General features: G+C 36.1%; 3 protein-coding genes across 10 annotated transcripts; 2 read left to right on the top strand and 1 right to left on the bottom strand.

Moving 5' to 3' along the window:
- Window positions 1–1243: 1243 nt before the first annotated feature.
- LOC111016053 (holliday junction resolvase) lies at window positions 1244–8436 on the top strand. Of its 2 annotated transcripts, XM_022291317.2 has the most exons (7): window positions 1244–2781; window positions 3133–3225; window positions 3499–3633; window positions 3740–3829; window positions 4399–4548; window positions 5684–7257; window positions 7542–8436. In XM_022291317.2, the coding sequence occupies exons 1-7, from the start codon at window positions 2719–2721 to the stop codon at window positions 8434–8436; spliced, it is 3000 nt and encodes a 999-aa protein (XP_022147009.1). In that variant the 5' UTR covers window positions 1244–2718. The 2 variants fall into 2 exon arrangements, with proteins under 2 accessions (XP_022147009.1, XP_087980564.1); XM_088124438.1 differs by lacking the exons at window positions 1244–2781; window positions 3133–3225; window positions 3499–3633; window positions 3740–3829 and having other exon boundaries at window positions 4412–4548; window positions 5681–7257.
- A 342-nt stretch (window positions 8437–8778) lies between these two features.
- On the top strand, window positions 8779–12516 carry LOC111016155 (S-protein homolog 24-like). Of its 6 annotated transcripts, XM_088124443.1 has the most exons (5): window positions 8858–8996; window positions 9102–9214; window positions 9435–9603; window positions 9744–9819; window positions 10856–12516. In XM_088124443.1, exons 4-5 carry the CDS (start codon window positions 9753–9755, stop codon window positions 11206–11208), a joined length of 420 nt encoding a protein of 139 aa, XP_087980569.1. In that variant the 5' UTR covers window positions 8858–8996; window positions 9102–9214; window positions 9435–9603; window positions 9744–9752; the 3' UTR covers window positions 11209–12516. The 6 variants fall into 6 exon arrangements, with proteins under 6 accessions (XP_087980565.1, XP_087980566.1, XP_087980568.1 ...); XM_088124439.1 differs by lacking the exon at window positions 9102–9214 and having other exon boundaries at window positions 8779–8996; window positions 9522–9603; XM_088124441.1 differs by lacking the exon at window positions 9435–9603.
- A 5202-nt stretch (window positions 12517–17718) lies between these two features.
- LOC111024562 (uncharacterized) lies at window positions 17719–22530 on the bottom strand. Of its 2 annotated transcripts, none has more exons than XM_022302272.2 (3): window positions 21844–22530; window positions 18614–21601; window positions 17719–18434 (listed from the first exon to the last, which is right to left on the bottom strand). In XM_022302272.2, exons 2-3 carry the CDS (start codon window positions 21558–21560, stop codon window positions 18055–18057), a joined length of 3327 nt encoding a protein of 1108 aa, XP_022157964.1. In that variant the 5' UTR covers window positions 21561–21601; window positions 21844–22530; the 3' UTR covers window positions 17719–18054. The 2 variants fall into 2 exon arrangements, with proteins under 2 accessions (XP_022157964.1, XP_022157965.1); XM_022302273.2 differs by having other exon boundaries at window positions 21848–22530.
- Between the last annotated feature and the right edge of the window lie 681 nt (window positions 22531–23211).

Raw genomic sequence — 23211 nt, 5'->3', positions numbered from 1 at the left:
AGGAAGACTACTAGTCTGCGGAGCTCCCCCACTCACTCAATGAAAAATCGACTTGTCGTCTCGTCTCCATATAATTGGTGTCGTTGTCGTTGGTATTGTATGTGTCAACAAAATAAAGAGCGTCGGAGTCTTTCTAATGTATGCACTGTAATTGTATATATTAATGAATAAAACTAAATAACCTCTCTCCACCGATATAACTTATGCTTATATTTTACACATCTTTCAAGAGGCGAGAGAATTAGTGTCGAGGATCCCACGTGAAAATATCAAATGATATGGACTTAAAATCTTTATAAAATATGTGGACTACTCTACTGGAGTAGCCTTTGGTCGGGTCTGTTGGTGTACGTGCCAACATTTTCTTCTTCGTTAAGAAGATGTATACTATCCGTTTTATTTCATATTGATTTGAGAAAAAAAAAAACTCTATAAATGTATACTATCCGTTTTATTTCATATTGATTTTGAGAAAAAAAAAACTCTATAAATATATGATATTAACAAAGCTGGTAGCTCATGAGAAAGTGAATAATATTGTATTTTTGAGATGTAACCATAAATAATTAGGAGAATATACTCGTGCAATTATTCAAAGGAATATTGTGGCTATCATATTTTTCAAATTTAGTGAAACTACATCTAACGGTTTTTGGAGCAAAAAAGTTTCTAAACTACATCAAAACTTTTATTTTAGGAGACAAACCAGCACTAGAGGAAATTAAAAAAAAGAAAGGTTTAGAACTCGTTGAAATTCATAGGCTATTTGGACTAACAAAATTCTGATTCTTGATTTATTGATTTTAAGAAAATAGATAAGTTAATTTATCTCTTTTAGTCCTCATGATGGTGATCAGGACCGAGGAGACCCCAAGTTTTATCCTTAATTTTATTTAATTTTTATGATAGCTCCCTCCCTTAAAAAGACAAAAGTATATTTTTGTCCTTTAAATTTGAAGGTAAACTTCCATCATTTGGTATCCGAAAAAATTAATTATTAACCAAAATGTATTTTATTATTTATCGTTTTTATAGGAAATTGCCTTTTTTTAGTTTTAAAGTTTTCAATAGTTTATAAAGTATTTTTTTTAGTACACGTACGAAGCTGTGTGGAAATTCAAACTTGCTCAAACTCATCATCTTTTAATCAAATACCTAATTTATAACTGAGCTAAAATAATCATAAATTTAACTTTTGATATCATTGTTTATTAACTAAATATTGAAAAATAACATATCACATCTCTTCACCACTATCAAATCTTCGATAATAAAGTAAAAATAGAAGAAGAATGAGCTGTGAATTTTCAACTTCAGTCAAAATAAAGACAGAGATGGATCATGATTAGCTAAGTATTTTCATCAAATTGATGCTTTGGCCACTCCAAGTATTGAATTAATTCCGGATCCGCAATGGTAACAGCAATTGAAATTGAGTGAGGAGCAAGAAGAGAGAGATGGAAACCCAGTTGCATGCGGATGGAATTATCCAATTTTCTGTGCATGTTGACGGGAAGGCCATTTGCGTTGCGTGTTGCGTCCGATCGGCCAAAAGGCCGCCACCTTGGTAGCTTAATTAAACGTCGGCAGCCTCCTTGGCAAGCCGCGAGCTCACCAAATGCCACACACCAAAAACCCCCACCTCCAAATTCTCCCTATAAATAACCCAAATCTCCAATTCAACTTAATATATATCATCAAAACACATCCCCATGGCTCGACCGGAGCTTTTCGTTTGCCTCTTTCTCTTGATCCTTGTAAGCACCAGCCTTGCGCAGCCCAACGCCGGCGGCGGCGGCGGAGGAGGAGGAGGTGGAGGCACGGCCGCGGGAGCGTACGGGTCTGGATTCGGATCCGGCGGGGGATCCGGGGGTGGGTATGGAACTATTAATGGAGGAGGAGGAGGAGGCGGCGGCGGGGGAGGAGGTGGAGGTGGGTCGAGCAGTGGTTCGGGTTCGGCTTCTGGCTCGGGGTCTGGATCGGGGAGTGGCGGTGGGTGGGGTTCCAGCGGAGAATCTCGCCAGGCCATGGGCTTTAACGGCTCTCCATGAACGAGCCTTTGGTTGGTTTCGTAGTTTAGATTGGAAGTCGACTTGTCGGTCTCCGTCTTGGTGTCGTACTCGTTGTATTTTTGTGTGTGTCGACAATAAACAGCGTTTGATGGAGTCTTTGTAATCGTAGATTTCGGGCAGTGGAACTCCTGCTGCCCGGACACGTGTTCCGATGCTTTAACCTGTGTTTATTTCTAAATCTTTTGTTATTTTACTGATCTTGTTTGTTTTTTTATTACTTAGCAAGATTGTGGTTTAATTTACTTCCTAAATATTTTTTTTTTGTGAGAAACTTCCAAACTATTTAAAAATGTTTGTTTGTTTGTCTTTTTTTGGAGCGAAAAACGGTTTAAAAATGTTACATAATGTTGAATCCCCGCCCATAACACTATATATTATTTTTCAAATTTCAAATTGTTTTAAATAACCATATAAAAGACACATATTCTGCGTCACGGCTGTAAGAGAGAGAAATATCGTATCGTATGGGCTTTTTGGGCGGCCCATATGAAAGACACAAAAATTTGGGGTGAAAATGAAAATAGAAAAGTTGGAACGGTCATATAAAATGAACCCACTGGCTTCTTTTTCCTGGATCCTAAAGGCGGGAAATCTTCAAATACATCAGCGGGGTGAATAGCGCGCGTGAAAAAGAGCGAGAGGTGCGATGGAGGGAAGGAGGTCAAGCGGCGATTTGCAGAGCATTCTCGATGCTATTTCGTCTTCAGATGTAAGCGTTATTTGATACACTACATCTCACTTCGTTAATTACATTTCCTCTGGCTCTCATTTTGGAGTTTCTTTCTTCTGGTGTTCGAAACACGAATTTGAGTTGAATTCTATTATGTTCGTTAGGTTTCGGTTGCGATTATGCTTCGATTGCTTGTCACAACTTACGAATCGTAGTTGAGTCCTCCAGAATTGTAGATATCTAGAATTAATAAGACATTTGCAATAGTTTCTTAATTTTCTGTACGAATTTTTTAGTATATTGAGTATTTTTGAATTTCTGCTATCTTATTTCTGAGAATCGGAGATACTTCCTTCCAGTGGCTTATTGTTATGCAAATATATTTTACAGGTCGTTGAGAGTCGTATTCAGCTGCTCATTAAGCTGGAGGATTTGGATTTATCAAGTAAATCAGACTTGATTTCGTTAGCCGAAGGCCTTACAGTATCCGCTCTGCGATTCGTTTCATTTTAAATTCTTTTTCGCCTGCGATTCTCGCTGTCGCGTATTTTTGACGGCGTGTGAATGCGAAGTAGCGAAATTACCTTTCAGTCTTGAACGTAATTAGCAGCAAATTAAAGTCTGACGCAATTTTTTAAAAATCCGTTTATGCTTAATTTGATTATTTACTTCTAATTAGAGAAGACAGTTTATTGAAGAAAACCATTATATATTCTTCTTCTAAGTACATGTTTGTATACCTTGACGTAGAGCTTGATATTTTGGGAAGATTTCACCTGTTTGGATGTGACGCAATGCTTATTAAACAGAACGATTTTACTTGTGGCCATAAAACGTTTGGAGAAAGACACAGCTGGTTCTCTTGCACAGTTTCTCAGACTCGGAGTTAAGGTCAACATTTGTTTTTCTGTACACGGTTCATTTTTCTCACTGTATGCAAGTTTATATAGGAATCAGCAACCTTCTAAGATACTTAAATTCATGTGTTTTTCTTTAGGCAAGTATCTGGTGTGGAAAGCATCTAAAGATGACACTTATGTCAATCCAGGAGTCACAGGAAGAAGAGCACTCCAACCTGTTTTTTCAGGTGGTAAATGTTAGTTAATGTACATCTTATCTTATGCTCGTGCAGTTGACTTGAAGTGCAACTTGAAGTGTGTATTTATATTGTAGTTTCCTAATCAATGCTCTTTGATCGACTTAAATGTAAGTTTATTATCATGATATTTTATTTAATCAGGGATTTTTAAAAAAATCATGTAGTTTTAAAAGTATGGATAAATATACGGTACTTCTAATCCATGTTGAGATTGACTAGCTATCTTGATAATGCCAAGGTTATATTTCAATTTTTGGACCATTAGAATATGAAGTTTCCTATAATATCACACAAAGGACTCACATAAGCTATCATTGAGACCAATACGTTCTCTCATTAATGCTTTGTGCCAATGCTCCAACCCTCTACCTGTCTTCTTGTGGTTGGGTTGCTTATTTGCTGTTTCTACCTTTCCAATTTGTGTTGGCAGAAGCATAAATTGCGTTTTCTTTTTGGTACATTGTTTCTTAGGATTGTAAATTGTGTTTTTAGTTACATTGTTTCAAATTACTCCCTAGCAGGTTTGTTTCTTGGACTGATTAGATTTCTTTGTGCAGCTTCTTTTAGATGCGTTGAAATTTTCTGCTGCCAGTTTTTCAGCTTTGGCAAGATATCCTCTTTTTGAAGATAAGATGTTGATGAGTACGGTTGAGAATTTCACCTTGGAACAGTTGAATTTAATGAATGAATCAGTATCAGAAATTCAGGTACCATTAGCTTGCAGAATGTATTGATTGTTGTCAAGAAGCTGAATGGTTAGCTCTCCCAGATCTTTATTTTCTTTTCCTTTATTGATGAAGTCACCAAATCAAATAGAGGCTAGTGACCTCAATACTACAGCTTAGATAAATAATAAATAATAAAACGGAGAAAAAAGCTAAATCTGTTATTAAGTCACCTTATCTTGCGTCGAAATCTATGACAAGGAGTAACCCTTCTAGGATTCTCTGTTCATTTATTTTCTCTGTAATTCTTTTAATCTCTAATCAGATTTGGTATTATGAAAATGGATACACTGAATGAAGAAGAGGTCAAATGGTCTCCCTTACTATTATTAGTAACTAGTAAGGCCGTAAAAATGTTTTGTGTTATACACTAGAAAAAGAGTATTAACAAGAACAGGTAATAATTTACATAATTTTTTGACCATAAATTGCAAAGCAAGAAAAAAAGAGTTAGCATCAGATTAACTTTCATGGTTCTCTTATATATTCAAGCTGTAGTATTGAGCTTACTGGCCTTTAGTTTGATTAGGTGACTCTATCAAAGCAGTTTGGAGAGTTATGTGCAATACTTTTCTTGCCAAACATAGGAATTACCTCTTCTCGGATAATGACAACAAATGAATTGACCTCCGGTCCTCCATAGTACAATTATGTCCTTGGTTTAATTTGTGAAACTAGACCTGGACGAAGTTTTAAGTGTTAGCTCTCTTAACAGTTCTATGATTTCATATCTTGCTTTGCTTGTTTTTCTAGTTTTATGTATATTAAATGAAACGGTCAAACGTTTGAAATTTTGCATAGTTGCATGTAGCCCCTTATTCATGAAAATCATGATATTGTTTATCGAGAAATACTTTCCTTGAGTAATGCAAAATTTACAAGTTTAACCTTTCCCACCAGTCTTTCTCATGCATCTTAAATTCCCGCGTCTATAACCTCTTTCCGATTGTATTCTAGCTCGAATCAGGTGTGATCCTTGTTGGTAAATTATTTGTTATTTGTCCCTTTCTTATTTATATAGGTCAAGTATGTTAATTGATTATTTAATTTTAGCTTAAAAGATGTTTAGTTACTTGTCCCTCAGCTGACATCATGGCTACTTTGTTTCTCTAAGTAGAGGATTCAAGAATTTGGCTCAGAAATATTGAAAGCTGTGCAGATGATCATTGATGCAATGATAAAATTTTGTGAAGTTCACTCCCAAGCTCTAGATGGGGAGTTCTCTGATGAAAATTCTGATAAAACCAGCAGTGCTGCAAACCATGCCATCAACGTACACAAGTGTATAATCGAGAAGTTATGTGAATTGGGCACCATTGCAGCCAAAGGTGGTGGAGGATTGGTTACCATTCTTAACGTGTCATGGAAAGGAGTGTTTACCTTGCTTCAACATGGAAACGTGGTATTATTATCAAAAGTGAACATAGCAGGCACTATTCTGATTCTAGTTTCGCTTGTCATTGAGCCTCTGAAATGTGCAGCAGCGACTTGGTCTTCTGTAACGAAAGAAGCTGTCTCTGCAGCTGAAGCCAGACGAATATTTCTTCCAGTTAAATTTTTCCTGATTAATGCTGTGAAAATATCGTGCCTGTGTCCTTGCCAAGCATATCTAGTACATAAGGAGATCATTCTCTGTGTTCTAACAATCTTCACATATAAGTTTTCACTAAGCAGTGAAAAGTTACTGGAAACTGTAGCTGAAGCAATCACTGAACTTTTGGAGCCAACGTGCTTGGATTTAGTCAAGTGTATAGTAAATTCCACTGATCTAAAACAAGACCTGAAACTTGAGATTATGGGCTTGTTATTCACTACTGAAAGGTGTTCTTTTCCAGATGGAGATCCTAGTGCTTGTTTTAGGATTGATCCAATGAATGGAATGTTTTCCATTAATTGTGAAGGCATGAATAATGGGAAAACCTTATTGCTTGGCCGCATTAATCTTCTACTTAATTTGCTGAGGTATTCTTTTGATCTCAGTGATGATGCAAAACTACTGATCACCACAAAACTCAGTTGGCTTTTGGACAATCTAGTTCAAGAAGATGTATATGCATCTGTTCTTCTCCTGCAAGTTCCTTTCTTATATTTATCTGGAAAAACTACAGAGCTAAAATGGCAGCCTCTGTTCTCTTCTCTTTTGCATGCATTGAAGACTTTCATGGTTGCAGTCTCTTCAAGTTATGCTTGGGTGGAACTGCAATCCTTCTTACTTGAAAATCTCTTGCATCCTCATTTTCTTTGCTGGGACATTGTTATGGAACTTTGGTGCTTTATGTTGCGGTATGCTGATAATGGCCTGGTGAATGGTGTCATCTCTAACCTTTTATCAGTAATGAAGTCATTAGAATCCTCGGAGCCAGTTCTTGTTTACAGTTCTGCTTTGAGAAAAATGGCAAGGTCTATAAACATGATGCTTACATATGGTGCACATTCTAAACTAAATGAGATTTGTGAGGCTATTTTTATTCAGGACAAATCTCGGTTATCTACAGTGATATTGGTCGCCTTGATCTTGGAAGGCTTTCCCCTAAACTTACTCTCCGAGAAGATTAAACATATTGCTATTCAGGGTATGGTTCATGATTATTTGAGCTTCATCGGGAATTTTGATGAGACTTCAATGTTAACTTCCTCTTCTGGGGTTATTGGGTTGCCAGTATTTTCTGCATCTGCTACAATACAGTCCATGTAGGTATTCGTATTTCACCTTGTTAAGGATAATATTTTTTCCAACCCTCCACACTCCTGAAAGTCCCTCGAGACTCAACTTTCCACAATTGTAGGTAGTTTTGTTTTTTTAGAACTTCAACTAGCGACCATGTGACTAGTTTTCCTTTTGTTTCTATTTACAAGTGAAGTTGATGTTATATCTTTTTCAGAGTTTCTTCACATAGTGCTCTAATATGAAGCTTTAGTTCAATGTTTCAGTCTCATTTATAATTGTCTAATTTGGATATCACAATGTCCTATAGGAAGTTAAGCACCTCTGATATTGATGTGAGAACGTTAAAGTTCTTACTTGCTCTTCTCCGTGGCTACAAAATTTCTGGAGTCGGAGAAGTAAAGGGATTCTGTAGAAAACTAATATCTGAAACGTTGGGGATCATCTCGTGCATGAAACACCTTTATGCATCTAATGAGATGGAGGAAGTCATCTTGGAGCTTGAAAAGCTTTTTATCTCAGGACCAACAGCCTCAGATCCTCTGTTATATGAATGCAAATCAGGTTTGGCTCCTTTCTTGGCAGGGCTTGCGCACATTAAAATGACAGAAACTGATGATAATGCCAAAAGCTGCGCTGTGTGGGAGCTATATCATATGTTATTTAAGGAGCGGCACTGGGCACTCATACATTTGGGGCTAACAGCTTTTGGATATTTTGCTGCACGTACTTCTTGCGATGAGCTGTGGAGGTTTGTGCCACAAAATGCAGCTCTTTCGTACGATTTAGAATCAGGAAAACAGGTAAATGAAGAGGGGTTTATGTTAGAGTTTAAGATATTTCTTGAGAAGGAAATGGCTCTCCTCACAGTAACAACGAGTGGTGACCAGCTAGCACTGCTTATGAAAGAAGGACTAATGTTAAAGGATGTTCTCAATAAGATATTAAAATCATGTGAAAAGGGTATTGAATGTAAGAGCATGGACACTGATGAAGGACCATCTAGCAGGAAGAGAAAGCTTCCTGAAGGAATCAGCAAGGGAATGGATTTGCTAAAGAATGGGTTAAAGGTTATGCGCCAGGGTCTCTCACTGTTGGAAGGAAGTCATGTCGATTCCAGAGAACTTCATAACAAACTTTTCAGTCACTTCTTTGGCCTTGAAGATGAAATAGCTCGCCTTGGCAACCAAGGTGGGGGTGATTAAGTCAAATCTCAATTTCAAAGGTACACAATTTTTTTGATAATCGCTTACATGCGAATGAATAGAACTGTTCATAGCTGTCAGCACACTTATAAATAAAAATATTATCTGTCAGTACTACTACGTTGCTAATACCTTCGTGCACTTTTGCTGTTGTGATTACGAATTGTTTTTTTTCTCTCTCTTCTAATGAGGTGGAGGAATATTCTTAAACATGGTTGTGTAATCGTTGCTTCAAGTAAATGGAGAAATTTAAATTCTATTTTCAAATTGTTAATGCTTTCTTTTTCTCCTTTCGGTTCCAGACCGAAAAGTCCAACACTATAGCCCATGGATCAGTGATGTATGGTTCAGTCCGTACCATCGTTCTGTTGCAGAAGTAACCGAAGGCCAGATTCCATAGTGGAACCACACGTGCCATTCAGTCTTGACCAAATGAACTATATTGATTCGAGCTTCAGTGGTGAGGTCGAGAGTAGTCCGCTTCAGCTTTCTTTGGTGCCAAGACATTGGGAAGGTTTTTCGCTGCTCAACTCGGTAATCTTCTCTCCAAAAGTTGTAAGGTTCGTTCATTATTCATGTTGGTTACAACTCATTTCTCTTTTAAGATTACTCGAATATCTAATAAGTTAAAAATTTCTGTGATTGAAACCATTGATGGCATTTAGCTTTAACACGAGTCTACTGTTGCAAAGCTCGAGTGAAAGTAGAAACGAATTATCTTTCTCGAACGTATTGCATTGCAAGTAAACAGAAATTGAGGCGTCAATTTAGTATAATGGTAAGGCGACTGATATTATTCCAATATGAGAGAATTAGAAATGTCATTTTATACCCTAGTATTATTGGTCACGTTTGCAATATTAAACGACTAATTATGACAGGATAGGACCGTGACAGACACCATTTTTTTCGTAGAGTGGATAAGGCACTATATCTTTTCTTTTCTTTTCTGGGGTCTAATATCAGATCCTCTCTTCCCCTAATTTTTTGTTAAGTAGGGTGAAGATTTGAGTTTATCTCTGTGTGCGCCAAAAGTTGATCGAGATTAATTATACCGTAGTGGTTGATATTGATGCTCACGATAGTGATAGGGTGTGGAAGAATGAATTTGAGAGATCTAATTGGTACTCCTATGAAGCCAAACCTTGTTTGGGAAAGGGTGTAGAGGTCAGTTTTTTATTGCCAAACTCTAAAAATGGTAAAAGTAGCGTTTTATGAAATGTGACCAGTAACAATAGTTTACCTGAATACCGGTTTGTATTTTTAGAATAAAGTAATTTTGACTTTGCCTTTCACTTTGACCACAGCTTTCAAACATGAAAAATGTCACCGGAGCTCATGAAGATTTTTTGGAGCCAGTTTCAGTGGACCTAAACAGTACAGGTATTCTGAAATTGTTGGGTTATTATATTCGAAGTATAAGTATAGTTAATCGACAATCGTATAGAATATTTTGTATTCCTCTTGTTGAATCCAAGGCCAGTACTTGAATAATATCCTCATGCAGGAACTAAGATAAAATGAACAGTTGGATATTAGAATTTGGCAATGATTTTTTTTTTTTTTTTTTTTTGATAGAATAGTTTGGTAGTTGATTCTCAATGGTAATGATTTTTTCAGTTTTCTATTTTTAAAAATTAGATCTGTTGACTGACCAGTTCTTTTGTCTAAAATTTTCACTTTTTAGTCTTAATAAATTAAAAAATAAAAATAAAAAATAGGTTATTGAAAATTAGTTTTTTTTTTTGGGCTAGAATTTTATAAAGTATCTAAAAAAAGGACTACAAGATAATTAAAAAGAAAATCATCATCGAAGTAAGTAAACAATTATAATCAACTCATGAACACTAACATTTTTTTTTAGTCCACGGCGTGATAAATAAGTTGCACTGCCATTTTCTTCAGGGGCTAACTTGAATACAATGTTATCAAGATTTTAATCATTTGCGTAAAGAAAGTCCTAAAAAATCACGCGCCGCGTCCCGGCTAGTGGGTGTGCATTTATAGTTCTCTTCCAGATGTTCGATGTGTAGAACACGTATCACATTAATGGAGAAGCATATAATCCTCTCTTGATTTGTTTACGAGAATATCTAGAAAAGACAAAATAGGGTTCTGATATCTAAATATTCACAACCATTTCTTTCAATACAGTCTAAATATTTATCAATACAAAATAGAAATAGTAAAAGTGCATTTCATTGAACTAGTACATTCTCTATTCATTTCATAGAACGTAAATGGTCTAGAATTACCATTCTTAGAAAAACTAGCTTTGAGATGAGATGAGACCGTATAAAGCTTGAGAAAGACTGCCATCACTTGCACCAGCAATTTTACTTCATGAAGATTCTCATTAGCATTCTGATGCTCATTTTCTTCCCATTCTTCACTGTTTTCGTGTCATTGTTACCTGCAGAGCAACTGTATGGCATAGAATACGAAGTCCGCGTGATCAATGGCTTCACAAACAATTCCTCACTGCCTCTGGTGATATGGTGTGCGTCCAAAGACAATGATATTGGCGGGCGTGCGCTCCAGGAGCATGATGATTTCGGCTGGCTCGTCAGGACCAACTTCTGGATTTTTACAACCTCTCAATTCTCATGCACGGTCAAACTGGACCGGACGAGGAAGAGTTTTGATGCATTCAAGGTACCAAGAGATATCTATCGCTGTAGTCCTCTCAGGAAATGCTCTTGGCTGGTTATGGAAGATGGATTCTATTTCAGTGACGACGAAGTAAGCTGGAAGAAGGATTTCTCGTGGTAAAGCACCAGACCAGCTAAGTTGACTCAACTCTGTTCTACTTCTCTACTAGTTTTACTTTTACCGTCATCGTCTTGGCCTTTCCATAGCTAGATTCTAGCGTATCTCCGGAATGGAAGGCTTTTTCTGAGTTATAAGTATTGAGTTTAACCATGGGAATTGAATTCCTCGAATATCCAAGCGCGGTATCACTTAGTAAAAAGGTGACGTTTTTCTATGTTTTGGAGAAACCACGTCTGTGATAATACTACCGGTGTTCCTTTTGAGTTTATTAAATTATTAACTATGTTTGTTTAGTAACCCTGTGGCACATAATGGTCGGTAATTGCCTTTTATGGTAACTGGTACGTAAAGTCAGGTGTTGTTCACCAGGGACAAGTGCTCTGCTTTTTGGATGCTCTTGGATCTTACTGTCTCCATTTTTTCTCTTTTTTAAAATTTTTTTCCTTTTGAACTTTAGGCCTAATTTTCTCTGTAGACTTGACAGAGGTGAGGGGTGGTAGAATGTGTAGTCAGAAGAAATAAATTACGTTTTAGAGTCAGCAAGCCATCTTATATGGTCATGCTAATCACTTGGAAATCTAATAGTATTGCCCCTTCCAATTTTCAATATTTTAGGAATAAATCAGTAGCTATTAGAGAAGCCCCATAATAATCCTAGAAGTTAGACCCACCTAAGCTTGTAGAGCTGGGAAATCTTGCCCCGGTGAGTTTATTCTCCCCAATCTGAAGACAATTTTGAGAGTTAAGGGATAATTAAGTAGGAAGTACAAATGGCAGTAGTAACACAACTAACAAACCAAGTTTAGAGAGCAATCGAATCTCTAAAGTTAATATTTTTTTGTAGTGTCTGAAAACAAAGTGATAAGGTGGATAATGATATGATTAAAGAGACGTGAGCGGTGAGACAAAGTGCCATTTATCTCCCAATATAAAAAGTTTGTAGGTTAAATTGAAACATCCTGAATAGTTAACAATAGTTCTCCCTCGGCTCCGCTTGTTAAATAGGTATTTGTAGATTCGTTTTGGAAGATTGTAAATGAAAGATATCTTATTTGAAAAGACCAAAGATATAATATCTACTACAGAAAGGACCAATTAAGTTGATGCAGGGCCCAAGTATACGCCAAAGATTTGCCTGACATGGCTGTACAGATTTCCTCCATTTTCACAATCACATGCGCTTCCTCGTTCCTCCCTCTCCTCTCCTCTATAGGTTGGTATGAACTGCAATTTATTCCTAAATTTCCAGACATCATTTCCTTTTTTTTTCTAGTCATATAAAAGATACTCTCTTCGCCCTAGATTTTTTTTTTGAATAATATTCTTAGGTCGGGGTTATTCCATGATACATACTTCGAGACAGTTATTTTTATTGGTACAAGGTCTTTTGAGTGATATAAAAAAGTAAATCATAAAGACTTATATCCAATATTATATCATTATCGAGATATGTAGAACTTGTTATCCTTAACATCATTGTCATTCAAATTGTTATTCAAATTGTGTTGGTATGGTAGTGCCAACCTCCTATATGCCGCAGCGTCTAAGGTGGTTAAAAGAATACTTCAGAAGAGTGGATTAAACTAATGATTTGGGGTAAACTTAGTTTTTATTCTAACCTTAATAGGTGCCAAAAGAATGAAAGAAAAAAAAACAATCAAACTAGAAGGTGATAGAGGGAGATGGAAGAAAACTTGGAGAGAGCTATAGGCCTTTAGAGTAGAGTTCAAAATAAAAGTTATGTGGGCTTGAAGTTCAAAGTTGACAATACTGTATCGTCAAATTGAGGTATTTATTTTCATCTAAAAAGTTGTCCAATCATTATTGAATTTAAAAAGTCGACAATATTATATCATTAGGAAGATTATAAGGAGAAACTCACTAAATCAAGAAAACAAAACAAATACGAGGACTCCAATGATTATATTGAATCTATCTTAGTACTCTTCGCATCGGTTCATCTGAGCATATCCTTTCGAATGGCAATATCAACCTCCATGCGAATCACAACTCCACATTTATGTGTAAAACGTTTGTTTGTGTATACTATCATTAACTTTATAAATTTCTTAGATGCAATAATTACACCGGGGGCCTTTTGAATGGGACCAAGCAAAATTCGAATCACCACATACTAAGAATTAACAACCACCATATGAAGTTACAAAAAATTATGTTATCTTTGTAACATCAAATCTTTTTGTTCTTCAAATTGGACAACTAGCATTGATCTGAAATTGGAGGTGACTGAATACATATCATTCAATCAATTTTTATATCTTATCTAGGAAGATTAAATTTCTTTCTTGTTATTATAATGACAATGATTTTATTCGAATTGGTGTCAACACCTTATTAAACATTTACAATAGAGTGTTTGTCTAATAATAGGAATGCAACATGAAAAAAGTTTCAATATTAGAAGTTAATGCATTAAATTGAAATAAAAATAGAGGAAATAATATATTATACATCAAATATTCGAATTTCTAGTTTAAGTTAGAAGAAAAAGAAAAAAAGAAAATCCACGGGGATAAACAGAAAATCCTTATGGTGCTGTCTTATGTGGGGGGCAATTCTATTTGAGTGGCATTTATTCAATCGAGAGTCATTCTCTAACACTTGAAGGAATATATTAGAACACATGCCTTCATTTCCATTGGGCTTAGATCCAATCAAGAGAAGCAAAAGGCACCATGAAAATTGTTTAAAAAGTTTTAAGGATTTAGAGGGAGTGCTTTCCAATAATAGTAAAAAGGACCATTTGCTTTCTTTTTAAATGGTAAGAGACTTATTCTCATCCTTATTTTTTTAGTTTTTTCGTTTATTTCAATCTTTTAATCTTTTTCTAGTCACAATTTCAACAATACACCACCTTTAATAAGTTTCTTGAAACATAACAATAAATTTGTATTAAATGGTTTTCGTTATAAAATTTGAATAACATTTTGCAAATGGTGACCAAAATAGTTATTAAAAAAAATGTATAGGAACTGTTGGAGGTTGATTTAAGCACACACGTGGCAAGTGTTGAGTGGATGAACAAACTGTTACACATGGCTCGAAAAATAACGGCCAAGTATTCATTCCTCGACTCGACCTATAAGTGGCCGAGCCGAACAAGTTCACTTTGACTTACGTTCTTACAAAAATGTGCGATTCGATTGGCTTTCTTCAACTTGGTCACGCCTCCGACAAACTCCACGACAGTACGCCGCGTTTCACAGTAACCTTAAAGAGCCGTTGAAGCTGTGTCGGGAATGCTGTCGGAGGTCCTGGCTATAAATAGGATCATTTCCCTCATTTAAAAGTATGCGAACATCCTGATTCTCTCTCATTAAGCTCAGGCTTTTACTGACTTTAGCATCGAAGTGCTCACTATCTCGCAGGTCCAGTTTCAGGAGGTCACGGTTCAGCTCACCTGCTCGAGCCGAAATTCGTTGAGTTGGACAACTTTATGATTCAACAGGAACTAAAATGAACAAAAATAGAAAGTCAAAAAATCAAACATTTTAAAAGTATAAGACGAAAATAGTATTTAAACCTCAATTCTTAGACCTATTTATTAGGTAGAAATATGGTTACCTGAAAAATAAATGCAAATAGCAGGGGTCTTATGATAATCGTTTGTCTTTCGCTTTCTGTTTTTTAAATTAAAAAAACTTGTTCAGTATCAATTTCCTTTATTAGTTAATAATTTTTTTTTTTTAAAAAAAAGCTTTTGACATCCGAAAAAAATTCTGATATCTTATGAAATATGTTTTTTTCCCCCTAAAACTATTAAATTTCAAAAACCAATTTCGAAATATTATAAGTCAAAATATCTTTTAGAAACATAATGGGCATCACACAAATCCTAAATATTATTTTATTTTGAATTTTCGAATTTTTATCTTTTTTTTTCGAACAAAAAAAGATGGAATAAATTTGTGTAAAGGAAATGCCAATTATGATCACAACTTCATTCAAAATTCAAAATTAATGTATGTAGGTATAATAACTGATTCTTTTAGCTTCCTATTAAACCTATAGTTGAAAAAAAGAAATATTTCTCAGTCAACTTTTGAAATTAGAAAAATGAAATTCAAACTTCAATGTCAACTTTTTAGTTTAGAGGTGTCCTTCTCCTTCATTCATCCAAGTATTTATTGAGAGATGGCGACCCACGAAAATCTCGAACAACAACAAGATGAACACTCACTTTCTGCCGACGGGCATCCCATTAACACATTACGGGCAGGGGCAGGGAGGTAATTTTCTAATATTATTTCGGTTTGATATTTTAAAAAATGTTTATTTTAGTTCACGTACTTTCAATTTTTATTTATTTTAGTAGTTGTATTTTCAAAACTTCTTTTTTGGTACACTCACGATCTCTTAGTCACAAATAAATGTCAATTATTATTGAACTACAGTTATGTTGTTAACACGATATGATTTTAAAAATAAGTATACATATACAATTATGTTACGTATCAAAATGCAACGTCAACTTCTACGGGATGAAACATACTTATAACAGTATATATTGATTTCAATATGATAAAATCTAACATTAACATTTTATTCTTTTGGTATTTCAAGATTTTTCCACACACTTTAATATATTGAGAGAACAATTTTTTATGTCCCATTTGGGCTCTCTCTTCATATGTTCCTAAGCTACCAAACATTTGACATATATAATTTGTCATAAGATGCACGAGCTCTCCCTAAATATGTATGGTTGTCTATCCAACTCGACACTTAGAGAGGGAAAAAAGTGTCATCGTTGTAATATGACTGCTACTCTCATAATTATTAAAATGACAATTTTTTTGCTATATATCTAGAGCGGGGATAAAGAGAATTAGAAATGAGACATTTTCTTTCCTCTAATTTTATTTCGAAAATGGAGACGGGGAATATATTCATTGTCTTTACCTTATCCTTGAAGTCGTATGTTTATTGTAATGAGAGAGATTTTTAAATTATTTTTTACTATATATTTAGTGATAAAAAGATGACAATCCTATTAAGTAGGATATTATCAACATTTCATAAATCTCAATATAAGATTAAATGTGGTTCTAGTTCTTACACTTTTAATAATTTTTTATTTAATTATAGTCTTTAAATTTTTTAAAACTGACAAATGCTCACGGAGCTTAACTACATCTAAATCAATCCAAATATTTGTAAGAAAAATAATGATTTTTTTTTTAATGTTGCAATGAAATATGTTATGTGTAGATCAATTAAATAATGCAACTTTTTGGGTATCTAAATTTATACTCTGTTTTGATTTATACTTCAAAGATTTTGATAGGATAGAAGCTTTCCATGCTCAACTTGGTCAAGATAATAAACTTCAAGAAGAAGAATTTTTTTTTTTAGAAATTTAAATATCATTGTAGAATGGACCAAAATCTTGCTTTTGACTAAATTCTTTATGGAATTAAAAGCAGTTGAATATTATGTTATTTTATGTCCTACGTTACACGTTTCTTATTTATTTTAATCCATCATTAAATCCCTACAAAAATAAAAGTCTACACTAGAGGTAAGTTTCAATGCTTTATCTTTCTAAAAAAAAAAAAAAATCAATACTTTATTATTATTTTAAAATAAAGACCAATTTAAAATAATAATATTTTTTTAGTTCGATAATATATGTGAGTAGCAATTTGAACTTTCAAAGTATCGATAAAGATGATGTATCTTAACAAGTTGAGGTATGGTCACGTCGTCATTAAAATAATATTTTTGTCATCAATATCATCCACATAGATTAATTACTTAAACGACAAATGTTGGATTTTCAATGAGGTGACGGTCGGATTTAGATCCAAAGTGGACGCCCAGTCAATCAAGGTGATAATCTGAAATAGAACCTTACACTAGTGTGGTGCTCCACCACATTCACTTTGAAGCTTAAGTTAGTACTTAGTAAAAAATGGTGCCAAACCGTACTTGGTTAGGTTATATAGAAATTCATACCTGGCCGATGATCATCAGATCATTTGCAGGCGATATCAACGTCCTAGGTCCATTACGAGTTGAGCTCCCGTTTTTGTACCCAGATAGTTTTGCTAGTTCCTTCTAGTCCTCGTCTGAATTGAGGTTTGGACACGTATTTTCAAATAGAAGGGCCACAGAAGAATTCACCCCAATTTTTTTTTTTTTTTTTTTTTTTTTTTATGGATACAAATGACTCTGATGGTCCCTTTTGATCTGCCCTAAATTTTCAATATGGAACTTTGCTTTTAACCAAATAGAAAGTCAAAAAGTACTCTGTTCACTAGCACCTTTTTCTTAGGCCATTCTCATTCTCACGCCAAATCTTCCATATCAAATTCTTGACTTGTAAATAGAGTTTCATAGTCACTGCACTTTAGTTTCTTTAAGACCGACTTCAACCTCTATTTAAATTCCAATATCGAAACATGAATATAAATCGTGGAGGCCACCTATTTAAGATATTAAATATTCATAGAGTTCTTCGATGTCAAATGTAGTAGGATCGAACGATGACAGAATTTTTTACTTTTATTGATAACACTGATGTTTTACATACAGAACAATGGTATTACCAACTGTACATAAAAACTGTTTTAGTTTCTTTCACAAAAATACAGAATTGGAGAAAATACCTATCTTTACCCAATTGCCCCCAGCCCCAATAACTGATAAGTTAACTCAATGGACATTTTTCTAAAGGAAGAAGAAGAAGAAGAAGAAGAAGAAGAAGAAGAAGAAAACTATGAAACCAATCAATTTCCTGTAAAAAAATCAGGGGGAACATATCAGTAACTAGCAATCTTTAGGCATCTGATGAAACTTCCAATAATGGATTATACTGTACTGTCATATGGTATTATCTTTGAGGGGAAGGTCGGAATCCGGAGATGGAATGAAATTGACTTCTTGCTCGTTAGACTCTATAAGCATCGACACAACGTCCCGCATAGATGGTCGGTCGAAAGGAGACATACTTGTGCACATTAAAGCGATTCTTAGTACCGCCATCATGTGATCGATGATACTTCTGTCTTGAAGATTCAACCGAGAATCAAATATTCTCGACGTGTATGAATGGTCGCGGATGAAATTTTTCACCCATGTTACAAGATCCCCTCCCTGATCTAATGGCTGTACAGGAGTTTTCCCAGTTAACAACTCAAGAAGAACCACCCCAAAACTATAAATGTCACATTTTTCTGTAACCTTCATAGAGTAAGCATATTCTGCAGCCAAAAAAAGAGAGGAGGTATGCTTCAAGGTTTCAGAAGAATCCAAGTTTGCAAGATGAAAATGTCATGTTTTAATTTGAAGTCTTAAACAAAAGTTCAACATTTGATCGTAATAATAATATTCACATGGATGTCAAAAATTTTGATATTTGGGTTATTAAAGAAGAGCTTACCAGGAGCGATGTATCCATACGATCCTGCAACTGCTGACATCGATTTAGAATGAGGCATGTCAATCACTTTTGCAAGACCGAAATCACCAACATGGGCTTCAAAGTGATCATCGAGAAGAATATTATTCGACTTGATATCTCGGTGAACTATCTTCGGTTTGCAGTCATGATGCAAATATGCAAGACCTTCTGCAGCCCCAACAGCGATCGTGAACCGAGTTGGCCAATCCAAGCAACGAGAGGACCCATGAATTAGTTCCCCTAAACTACCCTTTGCCATGTATTCATAAAGGAGCAGATTGGAACCTTGGTGGTAGCAGTATCCATAAAGCTTAACAATATTTCGATGCCTTATCTTTCCGAGGGTCAAAATTTCGGCCTGGAAACTGTTCTCAATGTTGTTCCCTTCCCTGTTTGATGCCAACCTCTTAACTGCGATAATCTGTCCGGTATGAACCACGGCTTTATAAACTGTTCCACAAGCACCCTTTCCAATAATATAGCTGTCGTGAAAGTTATTTGTGACTTCAACCAGATCATGGAAAGTAAATCCCTCCTTGGGAGGTAAGTAAAAATCCGAGTCAGAGGACGACATCTCCTTATTCGGCATCGAAGAAGATTCATGTGGACGTCTCATGTAATGCAAAATAATCACAATTAGAACGAGAGAGATCCCACCTATAGCAGAAGCAACTCCTGTGATGATTTTACCACGTGACGTATTTGCACTTTCCGATTGTGTAGTATGAGAAGAAAAATCCACATTGCAATCACCAAGAGGTCCGCCACAAAGTCCGTCGTTGCCCGTAAAGCTATCGATGCCCATGTTCTGAAACAATGGTATCAAAGGTATCGGCCCGGTAAGGTCATTGTAGGAGAAGTTGCAGATTGATAAACTAGAAAGGTTGTCAAACTCGGTAGGAATTTGTCCAGTCAAATGGTTGTTATTGAGAAGGAGAACTTCCAGAAGATAAAGTTTTCCAAGCTCTGGGGGTATTCTCCCAGTTAGATTATTGTAACTGAGATCCATTGAAATCTGCAAGCTTAAAAGGGAGCCCAACTCCTTTGGAATTTCACCAGAAAATGAGTTACCGCCGATCTGTAACTCTGTCACACGGGAGATGTTTCCCAGTCCTGCAGGTATGTTTCCTGAGAACTTATTTCCAGAAAGGATGAGAAGCTCCAGTTGCGAAAGGGAACCGATCTCATTCGGTAAAGAGCCTGTAAAGGCATTGTGGCTGAGATCGAGTCGTTGAAGCATCTTACAGTTGAAAAATTCAAGTGGTAACTGACCAGTGAGCCGATTAGATGAAACATTGAAAGTGACCAACTTAGTGAGGTTTCCAATTTCTTTTGGTAAGTTAGATGTGAAGAAATTGTTCGCAATGTGAAGCCTTTGCAACTGTAGACATCTTCCAATATCCAGCGGAATTGGACCACTGAATTTATTCTGGCCCAATTCAATGGCAGAAAGGTTCTCCAAGTTGCAAAGCTCTGATGGAAATGCCCCGGTAAGCATGTTCCCGCCGAGACGAAGTTGCACCAGTGATTTACAGTTCAGGATTCCAGGAGGAATGTTTCCATACAGCTTGTTAGACTCCAAATTCAATATGCTCAGATTAGAATGATGACAAAGGTGAGAAGGAATCGTCCCGGTTAGGTTGTTTACTGAAAAATCAACTACCCAAAGCCGGCTGTAACGTCCGAGCCCTGAAGGAATACTACCACTGAGAGAGTTATCAAAAAGCTGCAGTTGTACCATCTTAGTGAAATATTGGAAACCAAATGGTATAGGTCCTCTAAGATCGTTAATCGATAGATCGAGCCGTGTCAAGTTACTCAAGGTGCTGAATTCATTTGGTATAACACCAGTCAGCAGGTTTTTGAAGAGGAAAAGCAAGCGCAAACCCTTAATCTTACTTAACTCTGAGGGGATATCACCAGTTAAAGAGTTCTCTGAGAAATCAATTTCTTCAACCAGCGAAAGATTACCAATTTCCTTTGGAATGGTCCCATTAAGCTGATTCCTGTACAAATACAACTTCTTCAGAAATCTGAGATTCCCCAATGCCTTGGGTATGGGGCCAACCAGCTCATTTGCATACAGCGCAAGAACCTCGAGGCTCGTACAGTTCCCGAGCTCCTCAGGAATAATACCAGAAAACTGGTTATTCCAAAGAATCAACTCGGTTAGGTTATAAAGCATCCCAAGCTCCTTTGGTAGTTCCCCTCCTATCTCATTTTGAGCCAGGCCAAGCATATTAAGACTCTGGCACCCACTTATTTCGGAAGGTATGCTTCCAGAAATAGTATTCTGTCCAGCCCTAAACCTCCTCAGATTCTTGAGATTCCCAATAGAACGAGGCAACGGGCCGGTGAGCTGGTTGGTATACGCCACAAACTCTACTAGTGATGATAAATTCCCGAGCTCTTCAGGGATCGAACCACTTAGTCTATTGTTACAAATATTCAAACTCCTCAAGGAAGAAAGCTTCCCCAATTCAGGTGGGATTTTCCCATCAAACATGTTGTTATTAAGAGAAAGGTATTCTAGACCTGAACAATTACCAATCTCTTTGGGAATATTTCCGGTGAACTCATTGTAAGAGAGATCAAGATAAGTTAAGTGAATCAATTTACCGATAGCAGGGTTTAGAGATCCAGAAAGATTCTTCGACTTCAAGTTGAGTGACCATACGAACGGAGCTTCACCAGCAGTGCATTTCACACCGATCCAACTGCACGGTGTCTGGTCCGTGGGATTCCAGTTCTTCAAACTATCAAATTCATCCTTAAAAGTCTTTTTCAGCTCCAAAAGGGACAGCCCTTCTAAGTTCAACCCTTGTGTAGTACAAAAGAGAAGAGTGATTGAAAGCCAAAATCCAAAAAACCTTACTAAAAATCCTCCCCTTGACTTGACAACATCTGTAACCATATTAACAACCATTGCCTCCACCAAAACTACATGAAGATCCAGCAACTTAGCACCTGAGGAAGCCATTATCATGTCAAACAGCATTGCCGAATAAAAACAAATATCACTTTAACAAAAAGAAAGAAACAAAAAGGAAAATTCCCCTTACAAAGTGGATTCTTAAAGTTCCTAGGAAGTTCATTTCAGATTCAAAGAGCGACAGAGTCCGCAGTACGCATTTAAAAACAGCACAGAATCGTAAACTCAGACTCAATTCTTAGTGAATGCAAATAAAAGGATCAGTAAGAAAACTTACAAACCTCACAGCCATCACTCGTCGAAAAGGGGGTAACAAACACAGCAATTCCGCCATGTCTTCTTCCAACTCACATCTTCTGACGAGAAGCTGAAGAAGATGGAACTCATGAATCAAAGAAAAAGGACAGATCGAGATTAAAATTCAGGGCGCGGAATAATGGGAAAACGCCGAATTTATGAATTGGGCAGGAAAAAAATAAAGGGCAGAAAGAAAAATAATCAAAATCTCCAGCACTTTGCGGCTGTAATCGAACACTTGGCACTCTGAAAATAGCGATAAATTAGAGAGAAATCATTCCCCCCCTTTTTTCATGTTATATTCAGCTACATACTGATCAAATCCACCAGCGGAAACCCCAAATTCTCCAACCAAGCCTTTTCTGCTCCAAAATTAAAGTTAAAAAACAAAACAAGAGGATGGAGAGATCTTGGGAGAGATTATTATAGGGAAGAACAAAAAGCAGAGCTCATTCGGCGAAGGAGAAATGGCCGACAAAGGAGACGATAGTTTGGCATCTGTGTAGGGGAGAGTGGGGGCTGATTTTAAGTGGTTGGAAAGAAAGACGAGAGAACTGTGAGTTCCATGGATTCAACTTGGAAGAGAAAGTTCGAAAGTTTTTCCTGCAATTTTTTTTCTTTTTCTTTTTCTTCGCCATTTGTCTTTTGTCTGTTTCTTATATAAGCCGATGGTCGTTAATGGAGTCACGATGCCAATCCTCCGTTTGCGTTTAATATTCAAACCATTGATGAACAAACAAAGCTTCGTCTCCCTCTTTTTTTCTTTTATTATACTTTTCCAAAATCAGTTTTACATTTCTTTATCTAATTTGTCCTTGCTCTTTGATTTTTTTTAAATTAAGTAATTGAAAATTATATCCGTTGGGGTCGGATTATGGATGAGGTGACGTGCCTACGAAAGTCTGGCCAAAGAGCCTCATCGAAGTGATTCGAAAGGTGATAGACTAAATGTAATCCGAAGCTTAAGTTAGGACTTGGATTTAATTAATAGTGAGCTAACAATGGTTTGACTCCTTTCTTTGTAGGGAGAAGATTTGGGAAAGAGTCTCACTAGTATATTTGTCAGTGAGAGAATATTTTGACTGCCACACGAGTATTTTGATAATAGAATTGTCCTTTTTAAAATATCAGTAGATACCTTGCAACTCTGCTTAAGGTAGGAACCATACTTATCGTATGATATAGCTTTTCCTCCATGCCTGATCTATAGCCTAAGTCCACGTGGCTTCGTGGGAGTGGTCCACGTGTTAGTTTTCAATTTCACCCATGACCATGTTATTAGCTAGATGTTAAGTGTCGGTGTAGATGAAAAAGTGAATTCTCAATCTTACGAAGATGTGAATGAAAA

This window comes from Momordica charantia, assembly GCF_013281855.1.
Source record: "Momordica charantia cultivar OHB3-1 chromosome 5 unlocalized genomic scaffold, Mcharantia_2.0 BLBB01000005.1, whole genome shotgun sequence".
Lineage (NCBI taxonomy): Eukaryota > Viridiplantae > Streptophyta > Magnoliopsida > Cucurbitales > Cucurbitaceae > Momordica > Momordica charantia.
This window is presented reverse-complemented; position numbering and strand designations above follow the sequence as displayed.